Raw genomic sequence first — 14,804 nt, 5'->3', positions numbered from 1 at the left:
ATTACGGTTTCATATTTTTAATTTTAGAATTTCTGCATGCCATCTTTCGAGATTTAAACTGATGATCTATAATCCGGAATCGCCGAGGTCCCGACAAGTCCGGATTAACGACTTTTGACTGTATTACAATCCATATTTACCAAAAAAAAAAAAAGTGGCCCTTACGGTCCTCGATAATCTAAAGTGTGTGTGGGGGGGGAGGGGGGATTCTTGGTATCATAGCACGAACCATGGTTTTTTTACATATTATCTAAAGCATAAAATATGACTTCAAAAATGCAGCATACTTTCTCATCTGAGTCGTAGTGTTTCAATTTAAAATTTTTTTATTTTTCGGCTGTTATATTTCCTTGTAATATCATACTAGTTCAATTACAGCATGATACGATTCACGCATGCAGTGTCATATTTGCTAATTTTTTTATAAAATAATAATATTGAATTTAAATTATGTTCAAAAGCTCTTTATCCATATTTTGCATAAGTATGTTCAGCTGGCTTGCATCATCAAAGTGCATAAAAACATAATTTTTTTTTTAAATTTTAAATTTCTAGTGAAATTTTAAAATTTTTTGTCTTTAGACTCACATAACTATATTCAAGCACCCATCTCTACAAATGCACATTAAAAGTAGGCAAAATTAATTTTAAAAACAAAAATTAACAATTGGCAGCTACCTGGAAAAAAAATGTCTTAGAGAGGTGCCGGTATAAAATATATACCGGCTCTCAAAATTTAGGATTTCACTCTAGATTTTTTTTTTTTTTTGTATCAATTTTGTGTCCTTAGTTATTAGACCTCAATTAGGGTCCATAAGTTATAGTTCATGCAAAATTTTACCACAATTTAAAGTGTTTTATAGACCGCCCCTCAAAGGGTTAAAGCTCAAATTTGTCTGCCTTAAATACCGTTTAACATCTGGTACCAAAACAATTTAAAAACCAATCTTTAAATATACTTCCAGCTACCCAAGCTCTTGGATTTGCTTTCCAATAAGCAAGGTGTTTTTATTTACACCTTTATGTGCACGAGGATTTATAAACTAAACTAATAAAAGCTTAATTAGTAGCTAAGATATAGCAAAAACTCTCTTAATGGGCCTTGGAGACACTTTCTGTCTCTATGTTGGTAGTAGTTGGTGATTTTTGCCAACCTGGCAATATTTTGAAAGTTTCTCAGAAAACATAGTTTTAAAACCCTGGAAGCAATTCTTCCAAAGCTTTTAGATGTGCTGGACAACCCTGTGTGTTAACTTATATATATATATATATATATATATATTTGTAATGAAGCTGAGGGTAGGTTTAGTGCCAGTGCATCCAGTATGGTCGCATCAAGTGGCAAAATTTTTAGAATTTATGAGAGGCACTAAGAAGCAAAATTTAGGGACAACAAAATTTAGGACCTGTAGAGATTGCATCAAGTGCATATCTAGTACTGGCCCTGCCAGAAAGCCAATTCAAAGAGAATTAGGTTAGTGAATTGGTTCAGAATTTTGTCATAATATTGAGTTCTTGCTCAGATTATTGTTTTACAGTTTACTGCATGAGTAATATCAGTAGTCTCTGATATTCCATATGTGTTAAGGAGAAATTGTGTCATTCCCGATGTTCTCCTTGAGCTGTTTATAGCTGTTTAGTTTGCTGTGAAGCAATTTTTCTAAAGTGACCTTCCTGCTTATTTGATATAGTCACTGAAGAGATCCCTGTAAATGTGTAGCTAGTAACAATATTCTTTCTGAATTAGCTCAACATTTCTAAATGTCTGATTGTTAATCTCATAAAATTAGCTAACTCTAATTATTTTTTAAAGTCTTCTCTCACACATTAGATCATTTCACTACAGGGTAATTTTTACAAGTTCTTTAGTTTAGGAAAATCTTTTTATTTGGTTAGACTGTGTATTGGAAAAAAAAAAAAAAAAAATTATGTGAAAGTAAAGAAATGTGTATATTTTTTCAGGTTGTTTTCAGTTTTAAATAATAGCGATGCTACTGTATTTCCTGTGGAAAGGCAGTCAAGAGAAGGAAGACTTCTTTTAGAAAAAATACCACGTGAAGCTGCTGACTATCTATTATCAGGTTGTTACTTTTGTTACATGTGTATAATATTATTTAAGTATGCTGCATATTTTTCATGTGTTCGTGTTCCTCTTTGGGTACTTTTCCATTAAAGCTGTATCACTTAGTGTTTTATTTATTTATTTATTTATTTTGTGTGTTTTAGAATAGTTCTTTGGTGCCAGGTGTCATGAGTTTGGTTTGACATATTTCCTGGTGATAACTGTCTTTAATAAAAACCATTGCTTGTGCAATCACATTTTCGTCTAATGAGGCTTTTTTTTCCCCAGTGGATTCCACAACTGTTTGTCTAGAGATGAAGTGGCTATTCCGTTTTTTCGAGAAAGAGATCCTCTTCACAGAAAATGTTATATTCAAATAATCACCTTACCAAATTAAAATGTGACTTAAAGCTGAAATAGTTATGGAACCTTTGCGGATGTTAGAAGCAAATTTTTAACATCCCTATGTAAAACCTTGAAGTCAATCCAACTCGTAAACAACATGGAAAAATTTTTGCTTCAGTATAGAAGTGGACTTACAATTAATATTGGAATTTTGCATATTAAATTTCATATGTACATTTCTAAACCATGCATTGGAAGAAAGAAGTAAATGTTTGGTTATGGATATTTTGATGAATTTTTAATAGATCTAGACATATAGTTTAGAACAATTTCTTCAGTTTCAAGCATTTTCAATGCAATGCAGTTGAATCCCCTATACAACAAATTTCAAGTGACTGAAAATTTGTTTTGAGATATCTGGTGGTTTAATATGTATGATCATCAGCTCAAACATATTAAACCAGGTTTAATCAAACATATTAAACCATGCATTAAGAGAAATGGTTTATATCACAAAAGCATGTAAAAGTTTGACATTGAGTAAACAAGACTTGATTAACTGTGACTCATCTACCAAAAGAAGTTAGTCATAAATTTAATTGAAAAAAATGATATTAAGATTTAATTACAATTATTATTATGAACAGTTATTAAATTTACTGGCGATACTTTTTCAGTTCTTATTTTTGCACAAAATGTTACTTAGCTTAAATGTTATAGATCTGATTTTTCCTTTACATTACACATTTATAAATATGAATAATTATTTTATCCTTAAAAATATAAAAGCACTAACAATGAATAACAAAAATTGATCAATTTACTTATAACTTTTGAGTACAAAAATAATTTGTAATTTTCTGCAGCCATGATGCAAATTTCAGAAGAATTTTATCATATTTTTGCACAAACAATTCCATCAATCTCAGTTCTATATTTTGTATGAATAAAAATGTATTAAGAAGCCTGCATTTGTGTGGTGGGATGTTTCAACACCCTAATGCAATGATTTGTATTTTTATTCATGTGATGGCACCGTATTCATGATAAAATATGCATATTTTCTAGAAATATGATAGTTAATAAAATTAAAAACTTATTTCATTGTTCTAGCAATTTATTAGCTTGTAAGAGACTTTCTCAGCTTTTCATTTCCCCATGAGCATTTGTTAGAGACGCAATTATCAAGTCAATTTTTCACCTACACCAAGTGTAGTTTTCGACAAGCTGTATTCTCAGTAGATAACTATTAGGCTGCTTTTATTTCATATTTTTTTAATAAAGTTCATCTTATCGTCAATGCAGAAAACTTTATGTTTACAGCTTGCCACATGGAGGAATTTTTGACACATAAACAGAGCATCTAGAGTTGGTCAGGGAATACAGTACAAAGTCCGTAATTCGGACGTCCATTATCCGGAATGATCTATAATCCGGACCTCAAAGCCACAAACTTACGCATGTGCATTTGATGCACGCTTCTGATAATGAAGAAAGTAACAGAGAACTCTATTAAAAACGAAAAAATTTCGATTCACAAGTTAGTCGGTATTCTCGACACAGCAATTACAGGATTTGAACAGTAGAACTTTGTAACTAAACAAGAAATGATGCCTATTTATAGAATTAAAGAGAAAGGATTAGCACAAAAAAATGAAGCAATTTAAACAACTTACATTGAAAGAAATGTTTACTAAAGTAAATAAATAAATATTAAGCTTTTTTTTGAGGGGGGGAATTTTGATACCCTTTAGATCATAATTGTTCTTTATTTCATAAATTACAGTTTCATATTTTGAATTGTATAATTTCTGCATGCCATCTTACCAGATTTAAATTGATGATCTATAATCCCAAAAAACCCCTAATCCGGAATCGCCGAAGTCCCGACGAGTCCGAATTGCGGATTTTGTACTGTATATGAGAATTTGATTTTTTTGGAAAAGACGAAAAGGGAGGTGATTTCATCAACAGTGTTTCTTATCTGGTATCCAATGAAAACACAGTCATTTTCCTCAAGATATATATGGTTGCAAAGCAAAAATTTAATTACCTTTATAAAAAATATCCTGTCTTATCCAGAATATTCTTAAAGAATGCAAAACTCCCATTCAGAGTATAGAACTTGGAGAGCATTTATGCTGAAACGAAACAAACTGTTAGGTATCAAAATTCCATTCCTTTAAATCGCATCAACTGTATAGCTTCCAAGCTAATATGATTCACTATTTCCTCTTTTTCTGTTTTGGAAAAATTGACTGTTAGTTCACTACAGTCATAGCATCAGCCTTGAATAGATCTCCGACAGTCAGTCAAAGAATTTGAATGGTATAAGAGGAATTCATATTCTTTGACTCAATGGTTATGTACTTTATATGGTATCCTAAGATGTATTTATTATGATAACATCTGTCTTGCAGAGCCTTTGTTTAGAATGCAGAGAAAAGTGAGGGTGAAAGTAAAATGAAATAAGGTGTTTCCTTTATGAATTTAATTTGTGGATTTTAATTATTTTAAACGTGCATGCTTTTAATGACTGGTAATATTTTTCTTTAAAACTTGCAGAAATTCTGCAAAAAATATGAAAAATACAAAAAAAGGGTGAGTTTTGGTTGAAAGGAAGGTGTTCAAATTGCACTGGCTGTGTGTCATTAAGGATTAGCTCATTTTCATCTTTTCCCATAGCTGCCATAAGCATACTTTTAAATACTGGTGGTATGTCATAAGAAATTTAAATTTTCTCGTCATTCTTATAAGTGAAATGAATCCAGCTTTTAGCACTATTTTTAGTTTGCCTTCATGAAAGCAGTCTTATGCTATATGAAAGAATTATTAATACAGTAATTCCAAGTTAAAGTTATGGATAGGGAAGTGATAGGAAAAGTTAGTCCTGAGACAAAAGATTATTGCGAAGCATGTGCAAGTAATCTCTGAAGCTGTTTCATGACAATATGCTCATCAGCTGCTAGTATCACAACCTTATGGTCTTAATTATTTGTCCAGGATAATATATTTTCAAAAGGAATAAAAATAATGATAAAAGGTAGATCTCTGCATGTTCTCATTTGCGTAAGTAGGCAACATTATACCTGTCTTACTAAAGTGAAATTTTTTATAATTTCAAAACGATTAATTATAAAACTAAAAAATAATTTATTGTGCTGTTTTTGAGATAAAATGTTTTTAACTAATTATTTATTTTGACAGCTATCAGTTAAAAATTGTTTTTTTATTTGTTATGGTATGATCACTTCTCCTTTTATATGGTTTTCATAAATCTATCAGATCATATTAATCATTTCTGTACTCATTGCTGTTCAAATTACATAATTAATCTTTACAAATTAATATTAAAAGTACAATAAACCCTGTTTTGAATATAACCTCTTTAAGATAACCCCTGAAAGTGTCTAGTATCTCCAAGAACGTAAATAAACAGCATTACTGAATTTCACCTCTCTACTTTGACCACCATCCATGCATGATTGTCTTAGAAAAGAATTATAATTTTTCTTCATATTTAGTTCCCATCAGTAAAAACCACAGTATACCACTGGACCAAGTGGTTAAGACATCTAAACTTAGGTAATGTGTCATTGAAATTGTATTGTTAAGATTGCTGAACACTGGTAGTTTGAACTGGGTTTGAAGCCCAGAAGACAGGTTGCTTGAATGATTATTTATTTATTTTTTGTTGTTGTTTTCTCCCTTGTGTGACATAAATACAAGCCAGTTTTCCTTAGAAAGTATTCTATGAAGGCATCCCTTCCCTTAGGTAGATAGCCCTCATGTATTTTGCTTTGTTATTTGAACAAACACTGGTCTTTTAACTCCTTGTTTAATGACTTTTATTCTTAATTTTACAGCTTTATTTCTCTTATTTGACGAGTCCATTGATTAAAAAAAAATTATTCTATAACATGTTGACTAACTTACTGTTCAAACTAAAAAGAATTTTGTTACCAATACAGTTAAGCTCTTGGTGTTTTCTGCTTATCTGCTTTCCCTGTTTTAACATTCAGAAAACTGTGTTTTTAGTGTATTTTCAAGTGTTCGCATTATAATATCCAGCTCGTATGCATGTGCATGGCACGTACGTGTTTGAAAACATGTGAATTTATATTTAACTGTCAGTTCACTTCAGTCTGTTTTGCTATATTATTTTCAATATTTGCTCATATGTATGTGTATGGCACGTACAGGTATGAGAACATGTGAATTTATATTTAACTGTTAGTTCACTACAGTCTGTTTTGCTCTATTATTTTCAGTATACGCTGGTTGTAAAAATGTAAATATTTATCATAGTTTTTATTTTTTTGCATAAAATTCTTGTTTTTTAAAAAAATTCATGTAATTTATTATTATTAATGTAAATTATTATTATTTAATGTAATTTATTATTTTTTGTTGAGATGACTTTTCATAAGGGTACAGATATCCAGAATGTACCAAGCTCTGATTTTGACATTATTGCAGTCACCATATTTATGTTAATTGTTCAATCTATATATATGTGTGGTATTTTTATTTTAAATTTTACTGACTTTTAGTCATAAACCTTAAATAGCTTAATTAACTTACCTATCAGAGAAAATGTAAAACATATTAATTTAATTAAATGTTAAAGATGTTGGCAGTTGTCTACAAAGAAGTTGGTAAAAGACTAAGAAATACCACCCCAATAAATTTTAAAAGGGAATGAAATGGTGAAAGGAAAGTTATTGAAAAATGCTAATACAAGTGCTGAAAAGAAAAATTATTATATATAGAAATAAACACTATGCTTTCATGTAAGGGGTTTCCATCACAAGAATTGCATGTCAGTAATAAAATTCTTCAAGAAAAAGCTGCAGTTATTTACAATAATTTCAATTCAAGAAATTAAGTGCAAATGGCAGAAACATTCCCTTGCCTAGGGAGAGGATCCAAAACAATATTATTTTTAAGAATTTGTGTACTAAAGATTTGTGTTGGTATCATAGGATACTATGATAATTTGGTATTAGTTAATGACCTTATCAATAAAAGAACATAATTTCGAGAGCATTTTATAACATCGTTGTGATAATTCTTTACTATTTACTATTCTCAGACATTCAGATGTTTTGACATACATAGACAAAAAAAAGGCAGTGTCAGTTTTGAATCATAGCTGTAGGAGATACCTTTAAAATAGATAATTCATTATGACTAAAATGTTTAAAAAATGCTGGCATACCTGCATTTGAAGTTGAATGGTATGAAAATTAGGAGTCGTGGATAATAAGTGCTATTTTTAACAACTAAAAATTTAAATTTGATTTAAATCTTAAAAATGGTAAGGAAAGTTAATTTTAAATAGCAACTGTTCGATTCGAAAATATTATTAAATATCATTGATGTAATTGTTTTTACCTGATAATGCAACAAATAAATTTAAGTAAATATTTTATGATGAGCACAGTGTTTGCATTTAATAATTCAGCATTCTGCTTTGATTGCTTATTCATTCAGCAGTTTCGTTTAACCTTTTTGTAATTTTATTAATAATATTATGGTATTCATAAATTGACATATCACACTTCTGTAGATATTATGATATCTTTATTAATTTTTTTATTTTGTTCTCCTAGATGTTGTGGGTATATACATTGATACTCTTCCTGTTGTGGGATGTAATTTGCCTTTTGGCATTGCTGCTTATGGACATTGTGTGAATTCCATGAAAGTTTCTTCCTTAAAGGAATCAACTGATTCAGTTCTCAAAACAAATTTAAGGTAAGAAGCTAAGTTATACATCAGTTCAATTAATTATTATATTGACACTTTAATCAGAAAACAAATGCTTATTGTACTACTTTTAATTGACTTTTTTATATTAAAAATAATTATTTTTATCAAATATATCTTAAAATATATGTACCAATAAATTTTTAGATTTCTGTGTAGATATTAATTATATTTTGCTGTTGCATGATGTATATTGAATACATCAAATTGTATTTATTTTAAACTAGAACTTTTTCTGTATTTTTTGTAAGGTAAGTCACTAAAATTAATCATTTTAAGCAGATTTAGATTTTATAACCTGTCTAGATATAAAGTTAGATATTTGTTTGTTTTCTGGCAGACAAAGATTTAGTAACCATCAAAATTGGCGATTTATTGCCAAAAATGTTTGGTATTTTATTGTAGCAGTTATTGGCACATCCTTTAAAGCACATTTTACATTCATTTCTATGAATTACAGTTTTGAAACAGAGGATAGAACACATTAGAGGTTTTTATAAAATGGAAAGAAAAACAGAAGCAACAATGCTTGCTATACTGCTAGAATTGATATGGCAACTAAGGCAGGCAGCAAGAAGTCAGAATTTCTTTGAGGCTATGTGACAAGTGATAGCCAGGCAGTATCTAAAATAAACGACAAAGGCACTCGATCAAAAGTCTATCAGTGTTACCTCCAAAGAATGTATAAGGTATTTTCTCCCTCCTTTCTGCATGCTTTTGTGGTGTAATGGTTAGCTCATTTGGCACGTATTCGAGTAGTCCAGGTTCGAGTCCCAGCGAGGGCGTTGCTCATTTTTCATGAACTCCTGCTTCAAAAAAACCTAATATCTCTACAGTGGCATCCTAACTGAAAGATGGTGGATGATGATTCTTCACCACTAGGATTTGGCAATAGGTCCCCTAATCCCCAGTCACCCTTTAAAAGAGGGAGTATATAAGATATTTTCTCCCTTCTTTGTGGATGCCTTAGTGGTGTAATGGTTAGCACACTCAGCATGTATTCGAAAAGTCCAGGTTTGAATCCCGGCTAGGGCATTGCACATTTTTCAAGTCTGTAGTATTATTTTAGGTCCAGAAAATACCATTACCGATAGTGAAGAAAGTGACAAGAGATATTATTGAAAACGAAAACATTTTGATTGACAATTTAGTCGGAATTCTTGACACAGCAATTATAGGACTTGAAAAATGGAACTTTATACCTGAATAAGAAATTATGTCTGTCTACAGAATTAAAAAGAAAATATTAGCATAAAAAAAGCAACTTAAATAACTTACATTGAAAGAAAGGTTTAATAAAGTAAACTAATAAATATTAAGCTTTTTGCTGTACATTTTGTAACCCTTTGGATTATAAATGCTTCATTATTTCATAAATCATGATTTTATACTTTTAATTTTATAATTTCTACATGCCTTCTCACAAGTTTTAAACCAATGATCTAATATCTGCAATAATCCCAAATCTGGGATTGCTAAAGTCCTGACGAGTCTGGATCTCGGACTTTGTACTGTATTACTATTATTTTATATTCTTTGGATATGCTAACTTCTGAATCTTGGTATGGAAAAGACTGTGCCATGAAAGAGGTGAGTACTACAACAATGTACATTTACTTTTTTTTTACAATTTTGAAGGTGCAAGGAAAGAAAGCTATCTTAGACTGTTGCATGACAGGAGATAATGTTGCATATACTTGACTATTTATATTATCCCAGAAGAAGAAATCTATTGAAGTCTAGTGATCACAAAGACGATTCAGTCACACCATCATAACTAATCATTTGTTCTTCAAATACGAGTGTAAGATGAAAAGTTCTTGGCCTGACAATGAAAGACTGCGACTTTCAATTAAAAAATGATTTTATTTTTCTGCATAATCTCCCTTGACTTCAACACGCTTGGTCCAGCATTTCTCCAATATCAGTATTCCTTCCTGGACGTAAGAGGCGGGAAGGTTGTGAAAATGTTCATCTATGACCTTCTCAACTCCTTCATTGGATGCAAAGCACTTCCCAGAAACAAATTTCTTCTGATCTAGGAATAGATGGAAGTCAGGGTGCCAAATCAGGAAAAGAGTGGGGTGGCCGAGCAAATCATACCCCAAATCCTGCAGTTTTCTCATTGCCAATGCACATTTGTGCACAGGTGTGTTGTCCTGGTGAAAGATGATTTTTTTTTTTTCTTCTTCAAGCCAGAACTCTTCTCATGAATTTTGGCACCCAGCTGGTCAAGAAGTTTCGAGTAATATTTGCCTGCAATTGTTCTGCCTTTTGCAAGGTAATCAATTAACAGGATCCCTTTTGCCTCCCAAACACACGGGCCATGACCTTCAGCAGATGCGATCGACTTCGCTTCCTTTGGTGCTGAAACACAGCTTCCGCCCACTTCTTGGACTGGTCTTTTGTTTCTGGCATGTAGTGGTGGACCCATGTCTCATCCATAGTGACAAACTACCACACACAATCGGTCAGATCCCTGTTGAATCAATCCAAAGATTGTGCTGAAAATCGTTTGCGCATTTGCTTTTGATTGTTATTCAGCAAATGTGACACCCTTCTTGCACTGAGCTTTTGGCATCCCTAATTCTTTGTGCAAGATGTTTTGTATGCTTTTTTCTGATATCCCCACAGCTTCAGCTATCTCGCTCACATATCGTCCAGCACAATATCATGCATTTTTTTGATGGCTTCTGGTGTAGTTAAGGTTTTTGGCCATCCTTCACATGGGTCATCTTCGAGGGATCTGTGACAACGTTTAAATTTAGCTGTCCACTTTTCAATGGTTGACATGGAAGGAGCAGAGCCTCCTCACTTTTGTCAACTTTGAATGAATATCCTCAGGGGTTTTCATTAACCCCTGAGGATATTCATTCAGAATGAAGAATTTTATGACTGCACAATATTCAAGTTTATCCATTTTAACGAATAACATGCAAGATGTTGACTGCAAAAATTTGTGTAAACAAACTACTTGAGAGAACAAGTTACTTGTCATCCAAACTAATGACACATGCACCCATGCAGAAAACATAAATTTTTGCTGATTGAAGAACCATCTCCGGGTCAGGCTGAGAACTTTTCATCTTACCCTTGTATGTCTACATTTTATTTTGAGATGTTGTATTTGCATACACTTAAAAAACTTCGCTTTTGGAAATTTTGTGTTTTGCATAAATAAAATGTCATAATCAGTGATGGTCATTTTAGGTTGCACAGGCAGTTTATCATTTTTGCATGTATGATTTATTTTCATAGGAGAACAGTTATTGTTTTGTTTATTAAGACTAACTGTAAACTATTGCAACCACATAATCTGTATGTGAATGCATACGTAAATGTTAGTTTTTAACTCATTTTTATGTTTTTTTAAAGTTATTTCAATTTTCAGTGGTAATATATTTAATTTCTTATGTGTTTTATTCAGAGGATTGAAAGCTTGGACTCGTATGTCATTAGCATTTTTTACACCACGAAAAAAGGCTACACATTGGTTTCACTACTGGTCTCGTCAGAGATACTTATGGTGGAGAAAGGTTTTAATAATGTTTAATATTTTATTCTTTTTAATATAAGTTATTTTAGTGTTCATTTTTTATCCTATTTTAATATACCTGTTTAAAAAAAAGTTTTAATTTGTAGTTTTTGAAAATACTATAGTACAAAGTCCAAAATCCGGACTTCCATTATCCGGAATGATCTAAAATCCGGACATCAAAGGCACAAACTTTTTTTTTTAATATGCTTTACGCATGTGCATTTGATTTTTCTTTCCATGATAAAACGTGGAGATTTTCACTTAAAAATTCCAATTCTTAATTTCACTTATGCACTAAGTAAAGTACCTCATTATGGAAAAACATTTATGTAAGCATAACTTCATAACTTTGTGAGATTAGTAATTTGGCTCGGTAGTTGAGTATCTGCTTGATATACATCTCAAACCAAAACATTCACCTATTTTATATCCCTGACACCGACCTGGCGAGTCATTATTTATTATATTTTGCTTTTATCAATGCATGTTTATCGATACATGACAGCTTCAGTAATAACTCATGCAGTGATGTCTAAACTTTTTTTTTATATCAGTAATTGAACAACAAGAATATGGCAACCCTTTATGCTAACATTATGATTGGCAATGATTATAAATTTTTAAATGCTCTAAGAAATGTTGATGAGGAAAAATTCAACAAAAATTTCTTTTCATATTCTAAAAATAGATTTTGTTAATGAAACTCATAGATTAAAAGATTACATTTAGTGCTATTTTAATTAAGAATAACTGATATGTTATTCACCATAAACCCAGAAGCGGTGGCAGAATATGTCTGCACTTAATGGCAGAATTTAGGGAAGACAAAATTTTTGGAATGTGGGGAAGCACCGAGCGCCAAAATTAAGAGATGAGAAGTTTTTTATGATTTAGGGAAAGCACTGGGATGCAAAAGGGAAAGTACCGGGATGCAAAGTTTAGGTGCGGTGAAAATTTAGAACTTAAGAAGCACTTTGTAGCAGAATTTAGGACCCGTAGAGACTGCACCAGGCGGTATTTACTGCCGGCCTTAGATAAAGCATTAAGTATATGTGAGAGTTTATTTATTCAGGACTCAGATTAGTTTTAAGCATGTGCAAGAAATAAACGTAGGTATAGTAAATAACTAAACTAATAAAATTCAGGCTTAATTCAGTACGCAATAGGAACAAGACAAAATTTAGTGAAACAACTTGGCTTTCGTCACCAATCTTGTGATACACAGCTAATAATGTATAAGGAATGCTATTAAGATAGGCTAAAATTTCTTTACTGATTCTAAGGCATTTCAATTAATGTAGTTGATTGCACTGCTACCTAATCTTCTAGTTTGATCCAGCTTATTATTTTTTGCAGACTGTTATTATTACAGCAATTTTATAAAAACTAAGCTTGAATTTTCGATTATGTCGGAAAGAGTTTCCAATTCTGGAACTGCCAAAGGATCTACAAAATGAAATCATGTGTCGATGTCCATTAAAAACAAAAAGTGGAATTGCTGCAAAAAATGGATAAAGGCATATCCTTCTCAAAATTATGTGTGGGTATGTCATTGGAAAGTCAACTGTATATGACATAAGAAAAAAGAACTTTTTGAATTTTATGTGGAAGCAACTTAAACAACTTACATTGAAAGAAATGTTTAATAAAGTAAACAAATAAATATTAAGCTTTTTTTTTTTTTTTTTTTTTTTTGCAAATTTTTATACCCTTTAGATCATAATTGTTCTTTATTTCATAAATTGTGATTTCATATTTTTAATTTTAGAATTTCTGCATGCCATCTTACCACATTTAAATTGATGATCTATAATCCAGAAAAACCCCTAATCCGGAATCGCCAAAGTCCCGACGAGTCCAGATTTCAGACTTTGTACTGTATTTCTAATTGTAGCTGGTTATGCAAAATTTATGTAATGGGCTTTATAACAGATTTATTTTTATTTTAAAATTTTAGTATTTTTTGTAACTTATAATTCTTTTTAAACTTATAATTCAGCATATTTATTTGGCTTTTGATTTGTTTGTACTTTAAAATAATACTTTGCACATTTCTGATAAAAATGTTTTTCATTAATTTCTGTTTGATGTTATAGCAATATAGTCTTACGCTGATTAAAAGTATCATCCATGTACCAGTTTGCCTTTATTTGTGCAATGATGGTGATGCTCAGCAAGGTTATAAGTATGCATATTTTGCATTTTATTCTTTATTGGAAAATGTAAGAAATGACTAAGAGTAGTTTTCTAGATATATACTTTCATACAGCAGACCTTATCTTGAATTAAAATCCTATGATGAATTATTAATAAAAACTATCAAATATCATTTTTGCAAAATATTTTTCATGAATTTTCATGAAAATACATGTCAAAATATCAAGAGTAGTATTAAAAATTCATTTTCCATTTAAATTTTTTCATAAAATTTTTCCATTTAAATTCTCCTGAGTAGTTTTAGAAAAACAATGTTGCTAAGTTGATTGGATGTATCAATAACAGAAATTAATTGTCAGAATGCAAATAGGGCATAAACATTTTCTGATAATCTAGTTTTCAAAAATAATTGACAGCAGTTTTAAAAACTATGACAGAAACTTGCATTTTTATCTGAGGAGAAATAAGTTACAAAAAACAAAAAAACTACTAAAAAGCTCTTCTCCCACAATAATGCTTATATTAACTAAAATAATACACTGAAGAATAAATTTTGAAGGTAGCAAAGAAACAAGAATTGGTGTAAGTTGCATAAATTTGCAGTATTATTTTTGAAGGCTTAAATAGCTTCTTCATCAACTCTAAGAGTGAAAATGATGAAGGGAAAGCACATGCTAACATGATAACAACAGACCGAAAAATTTGAGGAAATCTCTTAAGAAAAGAATTTGTATTTTCTGATTATCTGCACTCTCACTGAAAAGATGTGAACTTGTTGCTGACTAATTTTTCGCCGAGCTAATATGTGAAAGACAACAGCCATTTTTGAAATGGTTATGCAGTAAGAATTCTGTCAATCAATCAATAAAATTAAAATTGCAAGAAACATCAGTAATAAAACACTTACTATATTTCTCTGTGTATAAGTCG

At 30.8% G+C, this 14,804-nt stretch overlaps 1 protein-coding gene across 6 annotated transcripts in view; it reads left to right on the top strand.

The window, feature by feature from the left end:
• PolG2 (DNA polymerase subunit gamma-2, mitochondrial) overlaps positions 1-14,804 on the top strand; it is a 51,416-nt gene that overhangs the window by 15,171 nt on the left and 21,441 nt on the right. For all 6 annotated transcript variants that reach the window (XM_035367903.2, XM_035367900.2, XM_035367898.2 and 3 more), the window contains exons 3-5: positions 1,963-2,081; positions 8,023-8,167; positions 11,607-11,715. In XM_035367903.2, coding sequence (XP_035223794.1) covers positions 1,963-2,081; positions 8,023-8,167; positions 11,607-11,715 — 373 coding nt within the window. The remainder of the gene's footprint in view (positions 1-1,962; positions 2,082-8,022; positions 8,168-11,606; positions 11,716-14,804) is intronic.

Source organism: Stegodyphus dumicola, chromosome 6 (assembly GCF_044657685.1).
Source record: "Stegodyphus dumicola isolate Sdum_Otavi_A_Nest chromosome 6, ASM4465768v1".
NCBI lineage: Eukaryota > Metazoa > Arthropoda > Arachnida > Araneae > Eresidae > Stegodyphus > Stegodyphus dumicola.
The sequence above is the reverse complement of the archived record's forward strand: the minus strand, read 5'-3'. Positions and strand labels throughout refer to the sequence as shown.